The sequence below is a fragment of the Triturus cristatus genome, chromosome 1_2 (assembly GCF_964204655.1).
Source record: "Triturus cristatus chromosome 1_2, aTriCri1.1, whole genome shotgun sequence".
NCBI lineage: Eukaryota > Metazoa > Chordata > Amphibia > Caudata > Salamandridae > Triturus > Triturus cristatus.
Window position 1 is genome coordinate 1,151,502,119 of NC_140580.1, and position 12,305 is coordinate 1,151,514,423.

General features: G+C 46.4%; 1 protein-coding gene across 3 annotated transcripts in view; it reads left to right on the forward strand.

The window, feature by feature from the left end:
• The window catches only part of RAPGEF1 (Rap guanine nucleotide exchange factor 1), a 703,893-nt gene that overhangs the window by 203,947 nt on the left and 487,641 nt on the right, over positions 1 to 12,305 (forward strand). For all 3 annotated transcript variants that reach the window (XM_085613927.1, XM_085613929.1, XM_085613930.1), the window contains exons 2-3: positions 5,009 to 5,148; positions 5,294 to 5,472. In XM_085613927.1, coding sequence (XP_085470053.1) covers positions 5,009 to 5,148; positions 5,294 to 5,472 — 319 coding nt within the window. The remainder of the gene's footprint in view (positions 1 to 5,008; positions 5,149 to 5,293; positions 5,473 to 12,305) is intronic.

A 12,305-nucleotide genomic window follows, 5' to 3' on the forward strand; every position in this document is an offset into this window, starting at 1 on the left:
GCTTCTCTGTTTTACTCTTAACCAGTGCGTCGTGTTCTCTTTGGCAGATTCAGCAGTGCGTCTTCTAGTGGTTTCTGACATGTTTGCTCTAAACTAGTGGTTGCAGTTTGTTTGGCCAATGGCCATGTATGTTTGAGGTTCAGCCTTTCTCATCAACCGTATGACGTCACTTCTGTATCAGCCTGAAAGATCGGGGGAGGATTGATTGACGTCGCACTCCACCTACCTATCAACATGTTTGAGTCGCAGAGGCTTCCGTCTGCACTGTCGGGTGCATCCTCAGAAGTTGCCTTTTAATGTTCTAAGCTCTGCTCCATTCCGGCCAAGTTCACCCTTTGTCCTTGTTTCCTGGATATTAAAATTCATAATAGACTTTGTTTAAAAAAAAAAAATACAAGCATTTACAATGCAATAGGTCTCGCAATGACATTGTTTTGAGCTCTTGGCTTTGAAAATGTTATTGCTTTTTTTTCCCTTCGTGAAGTAACGGCGTTGTAAATGACAATGACCCCCGCATACAGACATACATAGAAACCGCACTACAAACGGGCACACATGCATGCACACGCTGAGAAACACACACACACACCCCGTGAGACAGACACACTAATACATAGAGGCACACGGGTGCACCGAAGCACGTGATCACACGCAGGCACACTGAGTCACAAGCACACTGAAGCTTTGGGTCTGGCAGACTAGCCGACACACCAGACACTGTCACACTGAGTAGAGGCGCACACATGCTGAGAGGGATGTTTTAATTATAAGGCTCAAGGTGCTCACTGTAAAAGTCAAGAGGAGTGGAAGACTGAATTGACGTTATAAAGTTGAAACTGAGGAGTTACACACGTCTGCAACATATGCTCAGCCTCCTGAGCTAATTTTGTGTCAAGAACACATATACCGGTGACCATGACCCGATGCACTTCCATTGTGAGCCTGGGGATGCTGATGGTAAGTGCTGCACTTTCCAACATCATCCTCAGTCCCGGGGTGGGTGTTGGTAATGATGATATATAGACTCACCATCTGGAAAGGCTGTAAGTGCCCGGGGGAGGTCGTGTAAATCCCAGAATTCTTCCAGTATTTCTAATTTCTCCATTTATTTTTCCTTCCTCTCCTCTATCCTGATTTCTCTCCAGCTCTAGTTCCTTTCTTTTTTGCCCTCTTTCTTTCTCTGCTTTTTTCCTTCGTCTTTTTCCCGTCTTCATTCTTTTTCTACTTGTTTTCAGCCTTATCTTCTTTCCATGTCTTTATCGTTTCTCCTACGTTATTCTTTCTCTGTCTTGTTTTCTTGTTGTATTCACTTACTGTACATTCCTCATTCTTTTTCTCCACTACTCTCCTTTCCTCAATGTTTCTCCTTCTTTGTTTCCTTCATATTTTCTTTTTTGTTCTAATCTTTCTTATCCCATCTCTTGTTTGCCCTTTACTCACTTTTCCTCCTTTTCTCATTTGCTTTTTTCTTGATTTTTTTTTTTTGCACTAAAACCCTTGAAGCACCTAAATGCAAGTGTACCTTCTATTGCTGAAACAAATTTAGAAATGTACTACTTAAAGCTTCATATTGTTTAGAAAAAGCAAAATAATTATGGTTTATCACAAATGGAAATGCTTACAAAATAAATAGTAAACCTGGAGTCCTATCTGTAATAAATCAGTGAAAGTGACTGCTACATGACACTCCACTCCCGAGATCTCTGGCTGGCAAGGAACTTCTCTAGACACAACAGGGCTGTGGGGCTCTTGTGAGAGAATTCCGAGTTTCCTCTCTCTCCGTGCAATGAACCCCAGAGCCTCACATTATGCATGGCTGCAGTCCTAAACAATACCCAACATGGCCAGTCCTGCGCCCGTTGCCTCCCCTTCACCAACCCACTGGCACCCAATCTCCTTGGCAGCGATGAAGCGGCGGGGCTGCCATGCCAGCAGAAATGTCTGCTGTGGAGTAGGTTGTGTGGGGACAGCCTCTCTGCATCCTACCCCACCGCAAACCAGACTTCCTTTCGGGCACAAACAAGTGCCTGCCAAACTATTCCGTTCTACAGGGGAGCAAAGCAAGGGGCAGGGGAGGGGGAATAGAAGTAAATTAGGATTGGGCGGACTGAAAAATGGGAGGAGGAAGCGCGTGAGGAAGGGAAAGAGGGAGAGCTAGGAATGGTAGCTCTGAGAAGAGGGTCCGTGGGAGGGGAGGAATAGAGGAAATGGGGAAGGCGGGACAGGGCATGGGCGGGATAAAGGCAAGAATGTTGAACGTGAAAGGCAGTGCTTCTCTTCCCATTCCTCACTCCCATTCCTTCACCACTCTATTTCTCGGCATGAGTCTTCGTGCTCCTTTATTGCACGTACCCGACATTTTCCGCCCCCTTCTGTCTGTTCCCTTCCTCCTCCCACCATCACTCAGCGCCCCTTCCTAGCCCTGATGCTGTTTTCACTTTTGCTTGTGATTCCGTTGTTTACAGAGCGCGGCTCGGGTGACTTAGAAGTGCGCCCGGACTGAGAGGCCCTGCCGCTCCACTCACACCCGAGGGCTGCAGTGCATGGGAAATCAAGATTTTATTTTGTGCATCTTTTATATAGCGCAAACTCGTCCCGAAGGTATTGGAGCGCTGTACATGAGCACCGTATTTACATTACATATTCAGGCAGGGGGAGATTAAGTGATTTGCCCGGAATTATAGGATGTGGACGTGACCCCGAGGCTCAAACCCTGGTTTCCAGCACCAAAGTCGGCAGTCTACACGTACAGAGCGGGGCTGAGATGTTCATGGATGAAATGCATACGTGGCAACATTTTAGAGCAGGCAAGTGAGTGGGAAATTCTAACAAGCGCTCCCATGACGTTTTTGTTTAGCTTTTTCTGCCGTCCCACTTGGACGGCCTCACCTGCGAAAAGGTTTATCTTTATGGGGCTATGTGTTTGGCCCCATAAAGATAAGAAACCCTTCACGACAAAAGGAATGCAGACGAGCCCGTTCAAATGGGATGGCTCAGAAAGCCGAGCAAATATGTCACCAACAGCTCTTTTCCAATGGCTGGCCACCGTTTAGCACAAACGGTGACATCAGCCAATGGAAAAGAGGGGCGGGGCTTAATGCCCTTTAGTAAAAAATCCCCATATCATTAAATCTCGCCAGCGAGACTGCGCATGCGCGCAGCCTACACCAGATGAGACCTAAAAATCCCCATATCATTCAATCTCGCCAGCGAGATTGCACATGTGCGCAGCCTACGCCAGGCGAGAAAAACGTCCCTACGTGGCTACGACAGGTAGTGACTAACCTGAAGCAGTGGAAGCGGACCAGGCTGTGCAGGGTAGAGCTTCCACAGTTTCACGGTCTTGTGCATCAGCGTCTCTCTCATCTGAAGCTGCTGGAACACTGGAGTAGTAGGAAATACTGTAAGTCTTCATCAGTATTCTAGGCCAGAACCTGCGTTAAGTAGCATCAGAGGACACTTTCGAACCACTACTGAAGCTAGACAGCCACTGATGCTGGTAAATAAGTTCTCCTTCAGCAGCTTACTCTGTATTCTCGAGCTGGAGGAAGCCATCTTTAAAGGGCACCTTTGGAGGCTATGTAGGTGATTGCTATCTTTTTCAAAAGAACAGAATTGCCAGCTCCACACAAGACTGGGTGAAACTCCAACTGATAACTCCACTTACTTTCTTACTTTACTGATAGACATAGGTTCATGAATCCGACTTTCTCAAAGAATCATTTATTATGACAATATTCTTACTTTTTACATATATCATTATTTATTTTTTGAGTTTAGCAAAAATTCATCATACCATAATATACTACATATTTTACATGCCTTAACGTTTCCCGATTAGGTACATCAAAGGAAGATGTAGGCCTACCCTGTTCATATACTAGACAATAGTGACAGAAACCCCAACGCTCCACAAAAAAATTAAACAAGCCTTTGCAATGCAATAGGTCTTGCATTAAGTTAAATTTAACTCTATTGGCGTTGGAAATAAGAATGCTTGCTAGATTTTTTTACAGAAAATATCGTAGCATTGGCATAACTAATCAAAGAGAATCCATGAAGCAAGGAAAGGGTGCAGTACCTTCGCCTGTCACTTGGTGTGCCTGTGGACCTCTTTTAGCCATATAAGGTACTGCTCCCTGCAATAATGAAGAATACAACTCATCCCAGGACCGAGTCCCAAAAGGCTCCATACTTTATTTATTATTTATTTATTTATGGGTTTGTATCGCGCTGGACTCGACTCCCGAAGGAGTATCCCCGCGCCATTGGGCTACCATATTGCAACAGAAGAGGAGAATCGGACAATGTATCTTATTAGTTCTGAAATAGGAAGGTTTTTAACTGTCTCCTGAAGGGAAAATGATCGTCGCATAGTCGCAAAGATGTAGGGAGGCTATTCCATAAAGTAGGACCAGCAATTGATAGGGCTCTGTCTCCCTGTCTTGCCTTTTTTGCCCTTGGTACACATAACAGAGCCTGCTCACTGGATCTCAGAGAGCGGCTGGGTACATAGGGGCAGAATTTCTTAGATAGATATACAGGGCCTCTCCCATGTAGGCATTTATGTATAATACAGCAGATTTTTGACCATAAAAGAGGCCTGGCTGAAGGACCCACATGTGAACCCCTTGATACCTTAGCTAGCTTGTTACCCCATCACATGTGTGGAAGTGGCTTCTCTGAGATAGACCTGAGAAACATGTCTTCACACCTTGGGCAGTCTTGGGCTGCTGTAGAAGGGGGAAGCCTGCCTGGACACTCTCGGAGTCAAATGATAGTCTTCTGTTCGGTGGTATACAGGAAGGCGAGGTGGTGTGCACCACTTTCAGGATACAGGAATGGCTGCAGCGCGCTGTAATTATGTCAGAGTTTCTCATTTGCAATCCAAAGAGAGTGAGCACTGGAGCCATCTATTTTGTGTGGACGCCTCTGCGCAGCTGGTAATGTTTAGGGTCAGCTGGGCGTGTCCATCTAAGGCTTATCATCCTTCCCTTATCTTTTTCAGACTCTCAGCGGTCCCACCTATCTTCCTTCACCATGAAGCTGAAAGACAAGTTCCACTCCCCCAAAATCAGGCGCACAAACTCCAAGAAAGGGAAGTCAGTTGATCTGACTGTGAAGCCAGTAGAGAAACCAGTGAACAAGGTGAGTGGAGCAATGCTGTGTGTTGACCCTTTATCCTGCGCAGATGTCTGGTGTGTGTGGGCGGCCTGCAGGGCGGGTAGACACACCCCAGGGATTGCTGACTGAGTACATGGACCTCTAGCAGCTTCTCACCTTTTCTCTACAGAGTTTGAGTCGTCTGGAGGAGCAGGAGAAAGACGTGGTCAGCGCCCTGCGATACTTCAAGACCATCGTGGACAAGATGGCCATCGACAGCAAAGTTTTGGAGATGCTTCCAGGTTCAGCCAGCAAAGTCCTGGAGGCCATCCTGCCGCTGGTGCAGGTGGACCTGCGCGTCCAGCAGAGGTCAGTCCTTCCAGCTCTTTTCTCTTCCGCTTTATCTTTCTCTGACACTTTCTCCTCTTGCTCTGTCTCGCTCAAGCTTTCATTTTGCCCATCCTTTGCTCTTTCCCACCCTCTTTATCTCCTCCTGCTTGTGGTGTGTTTGACTGGGTCCGAAGGAGTGTTCTCCTCAGATCACCTGCGCCTCTCGAATAACTGGGTCTTCACATTGCGCACCAGAGTGGCCTCTGCAGATTGACTCTGAATCTCTGGGTACAGGGGGGCGTGGGAGACGCACATGAAGGTCCATAATATCGGAGGGCCTGAAAGAAGGGCTTGTGCACTCAGGTCTGTTCATGATTCTGATGATGTGCGGGGCAGGGACATTGTGCGAGCTCATCTGATGCAGTGGAAGTTCAGCATGGCGTGAAGGTGCATCAGAAAAGGTCTTGTGATCACCCCTATTCCACAGAGAGGTGACATCCAAGGACTATACCCTGGACGGATGAACGCCTGAGTGGACTGTGGTCGTACCGGTTACCTTGAACATCACTTGCCAAGCTGAGCACTGCTGACATAGCAGGCCCAGGGGCAGCTTGGGTGCATTGTCAGAGCAGAGTGAGCTGCCATGAGGTTGGCAAGGGAATGGATCCATCATGTCGGATGTGGATGGTACTGGCAGTGACTTGTGAGGATTCTCAATTCCACGCGAGCAGGGGGGCGCTGCAGATCTAGGCGGAGGTTCGCTGGCAGAGCTGATGTGGTTGCAGTCCTAGAATGAAGCTTTGAGGTGCACTGGGAGAGATCTGTGCGGGGTTCACAATAACAGGGTCAGGGTTGAGATCCTCTGCACTGTGCTGTGTGAGGGTCATGTGTGAGGGTCCTGGCTGTCTGCTTCACTGCCTGGATGCTTCCGGCCAGTTCTGCTGGCTCCAGGGCGCCCTGGCACAAGCGCTCTTTTCTGCTGCACGCTCTCCTTTTAATGTCTATCACCACTGAAACAAGCATTTGCAATGCAATAGATCTCGCATTTGCTGTGAGAGTTTGTTATTGACATTGTAAATGACATGCCTTTTATTTATGCCTTTTATTTATGTCTTTTGAAAACCTGCAAGCGGTGCGTAAACAAGCACTTTGTACTTATAGCCGTTGCTTACGAGAAGCAAGGCTGGCAGTAACTGTGCCTATTTTACTGCTAGCCTTGCTTCTTGTAAGCAAGGACTATAAGTACAACGTGTGTGTTTGCGCATTGCTTGCAAGTTTTCAAAACACATAAATTAAAGGCATTGTGATGTACAATGTCAATAGCTGAAACTTTTAAACTGTCTAGCTCGACCTAAAAAAGAGCGTGTCTTTGTAACTATGTGTCTTTGTGGGCCTACATCTTTCTGTTTTGATATGTTTGTTTATGTGTGTCTTTGCATTCTGAGGTCTGTGTTGCCTTTGTGTGTGTTTTTATGTGTGTATGTCAGTCTGTGTCTGTCATGAGCCTATCTTACTGTCTTAACAATCGTCAAGTCAGCCTTTTCAGTTTGAGGGGGCCGTGAAACATGAAAATAAGTTTGTCACACCTGCTGAAAAAGACATTTCCTAATGGGTGGTATAGTGGGCACAGGGGTGTGACCAGCATTGATAGGGGTACTGCGCACCAGTTCTACATGAAAACAAATGGATACAAAGAGGGGTGGAATCTTGACTCGTATATACATAAACCGACTATATGCCCCCAGGAGCCTAGAAACATCAAGTCAGTCCTATACATAAAGGATGGCCGACCAGTAGACGGTATTCACCCAGTCTTTGCCACATTCTGAGATTATGCATTGGGGCATTCTTATCTGACTGGCTTCTTAACATAGCCATACACATCTGACTCTATTGCCAAAAACTGTAAATGTGCATTTTTCTGATGCACGAAATAGGTAATAGTATGTGTGTCTCCAAGCTGCTCCAATGTTAGCAGGTACCTGAAAAGGGTTCACCAGAAACAGTAATTTGGCAATGGTCGCGTATTTAGTTTTGTTAAATGAGGAAGCATGGAATAAATCTTTATATCTTTGTGCCAGGCCTGGTGATGTAATCGCCAGATGCATCGCCCTCCTCTCGTACATAACGGAAGGTATAGCACCTGCTGCGGCTAACACGGGAGCGTGGTGGAAGTTCCACTGTGTGCAGGGAGCAATTGCTCTCCCAGCTCCATGTGTCAACAGATAAAAGGCGGAGCCTACACTAGAATTTCCGCCGCCTTATGAGAAGCAATATTTTACCAGCCTCTCCTCCCCTTTCAATATGTTGTTAGTTTAATATGATTCTCCAGACTTTCTGGCAGGCTGAGTTGGTGGTGCTCGGCTCTGAGGAAAGGACTGGCTGGAAAAAATGTAATAACTAAGAAGACGAGAGAGGTCAGTTGGTTGAGCGTCTTCTATAGACATCTGGTCTAACTTGCAGCTCACACTTAATCAAGCTCGTGTCGGCCTTGTATAGTGGCAGCGCGCAGTGAAACTAAAAGCTGAATCAAGTGCGCCGTGGGAGCGTGGGAGGCAGAGAGGAGACGTCATGCACGTGCACATTGCCTGTCCGTGCGTGCACATGGTTTGTCTCCCTTTGCGCACCAAACTAACAACAATAGTCTCGCCAAGGCGAAGCAGCTCATGCGCTGCGTTCGCTAGGCAAGACGTAAAAAACCACTGTGGCCACTTCAAGAAAAGCCTAGATTTGAAAGCCTGCTTATGCAAACTGGAGGTATCGTGAGGTAATGGACAGTGCACACTAGAACAAGCATTGGCAAATCCAGTAGGTCTGGCCTTGGCAAGCCTGCAGTTTATGTATATATTTATTGCAAGCATTATGCCGTAGTCATTAAGAATTAAAAAATAATAAAAATACTGCCTTCTAAATTTGGTGTGCACATGTTTGCAAAAAAGTAAAAACGGACTAATCGCAAAAAAGCATGAAAATAAACCAGACACAGCCCCACTAGCATTGGCACTGTAACTCTTTTTTAGGCGGATGAGCACAATTAAAGTGGCATTCCTACACCAAAGAAAGCCAGTGACTGAAGAGGGCTAATACATACTGTCCAGTATGTGTAGAGGGTTGAAAGAAAGCCTATGTGTGTCTGTATATATGTGTGCCCGTCTATATGTAGTGATCTTTTAAAACGTTTATTTTTAATATGATGCTGGTGAGATGATGAAGCTCTCTAGACAGATCTGAAAATGGAGCTTAAAACAGATGAAGCAAGCAAGAGTGCTGCGATCGGTGACAGAGCAGGCAGCTATTGATCCTGCCGTGAGCACTCCTAGCTGGACCTTGATTGAATTTCCAGTAAACGCTATTGAATTGCTGACAAAATTCCAGTTTCCAACAGCTACAGAGTTGCTTCCCTGCGTGTTCGATGCTGTAGCTATTTTTCATCCATGGGAGAAACTGCTAGACGAGTAGTTTCCAGAGAAATCGCTTATGCTGAACTATCCTTCTAATGAAGGTGTTACAGATAATATGTGACTTTTGGAAATTCAGAGTGTTGTCTGGGGCAAGGTCTTTGAAGAGGGTGCAAGGGCTTCTTCATGCATGACTTTGGAGTTGGAGCACTGCCAAGACGGTTCCCTGCAGACACGAGATACTGTGCATCAGAAGAAGGTTCAAAGGGCGCCCTGCATGCAGTCATGGGGCTAGGTTCGAGTGAACAGTGCAGTCCTTCTCCTTCCCTGCTGTGGCTCGCCGGGGACTGTTCCCTAGGGTGCAGGATCAGAGCTGAGATGCAGGTGCTGTTGAGGTGTCACTGTGCGCTTCCAGTGGTGTACATAACCCTTTGGGTTTCTGCTCAAGTCCTAGGGTGCAGGATGGGAGCTGGGATGCGGGTCCTGTTGGGTTGTCACTGTGCGCTTCCAGTAGTGTGCATAACCCGTTGAGTTTCTGCTCAAGTCCTAGGGTGCACGATGGGAGCTGGGATGCGGGTCCTGTTGAGGTGTCACTGTGCGCTTCCAGTAGTGTGCATAACCTGTTTAGTTTCTGCCCAAGTCCTTAGGGTGCAGGATGGGAGCTGGGATGCGGGTCCTGTTGAGGTGTTACTGTGCACTTTTAGTGGTGTGCATAGCCTGTTGAGTTTTTGCTCAAGTCCTTGGGGTACAAAGTGCTTGTGAGTCAGGTGCAAGGGTGTGGAAGAATGTATGAATGCAGAGTTGTGGAGCTGGTCTGCCAGCTGGAGACAGCAGCCACTGTCCATGCTCTGCTAGTAAAGGATGAATTAAAAGCAACAGAGGGCAGCACAGTGTTGGTCTTTGTGATCATGTACCACCAGTTATCTTCTTCCTGTTGGAAATCCTCTTCTCGAAGACTTTACTTTGGAAGATCAGCTCGTTACTCACGCTTGTGCCAGGTAGTCATTCCTTTCCTTGGCAGCGTCAGGCCAGACTACACCATCCGTCTCTTCTACCTTACGTTTGAGGAAGGAGTTGCAGGGTTTATTCCCAGACAGTTTTTCTTCCCCTATGCGTCAGCACTATTGAGGAAACAAAGCTTTGGTTTGTGACACGCTTTGTCGGTCACGCTTTCTGCAGCATGGCAAATTGTATTCCCATCTTTGTTCCAAAATGTAAATATTTTCTGTCCTAATGTGACAGTACTAGCCATATTACATCCATTCATCTGAACCCACGGCAGACATTGGCATGTACCATCCTTTAATGCTGGTGTTTGGCACCAGGATTGCTTCACTTTGGTATGGCCTGATTGTTGTAGTTAATTTGAGGGTTTTGGACAGACCGTTTCCAGAGCGGAAACTTTAATGAATCACATAAGTCTGCAAGATACATGAAGACTATGCAGTTTTAAATACTGCAGCTGTTATATATATATATAGGCACTGGAAATATGCGACTGAAGCGTTTTTCCGCATAATTACAAATTTGATGCATTTGCCACATAATCTGCAGATTTGAATTAAAAACGTGTTGCCGCTTAGTGGAAACCCCTTTTAAAGGGTTCTGTAGCTTATTGCTATTTTTGAGTGTTCAACTGGAACTAATGGGGTGCAACCAATGCCCAGACAGTGGTAGCAAGTGTAAAAATGATAAATGAATGACAATACTATCATAAAATGTGCCGCATTACACCATATAATTTATAATTTGCCCTTTCTTGCTGCATAATTTGCTCAACCCTGCCAAATAATTTGACCCTCCCCTGCTGCTTAATTCCAGTGGCCCTGGATATATATACTACACAGCCTTTTACAAAATGCATGTAGAAGAATGGCGATGGCACCTGCTACGAAGGGCTCAGACCCTCCAGAAGATTTGTGTGTACAAGTTCTATTCTGCTGCACCAGGATGCTTTCTCATGTTTCTCAGCATTATAGCCTCATCACAGAACCGCTCTGACATGTTTAGTTTTTTTTCAGGATCAGATCATATGACTAGAGTGAGACTGATGGATTGCGCTCTTCCACAGCACGCTTCTCTGTGAAATCTCAGGTGGATGCAGTTAGCAGGCCTTTATTTTTGTTTAGCCTTGATGATCCATATGGGATCTGACCATTAGTTTAAATGCTCTGCATGATGATGTGTAAAGAGCAGTAACTCTGTAACCTAGAAGTAATTCCTGAACTTCGCGCAGGCTAATGGGCTCTGATTCCACATACTTGGCATCTATTTAATGTAGACCAATGAATGTACACCACAGAGCCATGCCTGGGCTCTGCCTGTTAGGCAGGAGGTTAACATGTACCTCTGCTGCCCTTCCTCGAGTACCAGTGACCTTGCAGTTCTGTTCTTTGTAAAGGAGCCTTGCACACACACTGCCTGTGTTTGACAGAATCTTGCATTGCTTCTAAATCCATCAGTCACAATATTAAGGACAGCTTTCCCTGCTCTTTTCTGATACTTCTAACTGCAGATTCCTCACCTTTTGGGTTCCCCTGGAGATAGAAAGGATCTGCATATTTGTTTGTAATTACTCCCACGTGCCGTTATGTAGCACCATATGACTCAATGTTGGCTTCATCTCACCCCCGGAATTGACAGAACGGAGCCATAAATAAGAACTTCCCTTATGCCCTGATGTACGTGCCTTTTTTCTGCACCCTTTGAAGCCGATCCGAAGTTTTGTTCGAGACCTTTGTTGGTGCTTTACCAACTCGCAAAACAGTCTGTTCGAGGCATATGAGCTGTAGATCATATACTTGTGCATAGATCGCCATCTGGTGTTGGGCTCTGATGTTTGCACTTTGTTTTTGTCTTGGAAGAAGTCTTTGTAGTCACGAGGTAGGTGACTCCTCCTTAGGGCAATAGTTAGCATGGGCATCGACTCATCTCCAGATTGGGTTTTTCCGCCATCGGGTTCGGATGTGATTCGCTGCTCTCCGGGTCAGTGTCGTTCTCGAACCCCCTTCGACGGGCAGTCCCTCACCACTCGACGGTATTGTCATGATCGCATTTTCCTTTTCGACACGCATCTTCGAAAAATATAAAATCATCGACCTAGTTCTTTGACGCGGGCCTTTGGGCCTATCCGCGCCGATCACGCCAGCAGTCAATGAAAAGAACTCCTTTTAAAAAAAATGCCTTGGGTGTGGGGTTAAGTTCCCACACAAGGACTTACACCAGGTTTGTAATCTCTGCCTCTCCCCGGAGCACGAGGACAAGAACTGAGAGGCCTGTGCATCTTTCAGGTCGAAGAAAACCATCCGTGACCATCGGGCTCGAGGTCACAAAATGTCCTGCGAAAACAGCTCCGTTCCGGACATCTTTGGAGCAGATCCCGAAGTCCAGCCAGAACAACAAGCTGATGAAGGAGAGATCTCTGTCTCCGAAGCCGACGACTCCGATATCGAAGACTAGACAGTCACACCAGCT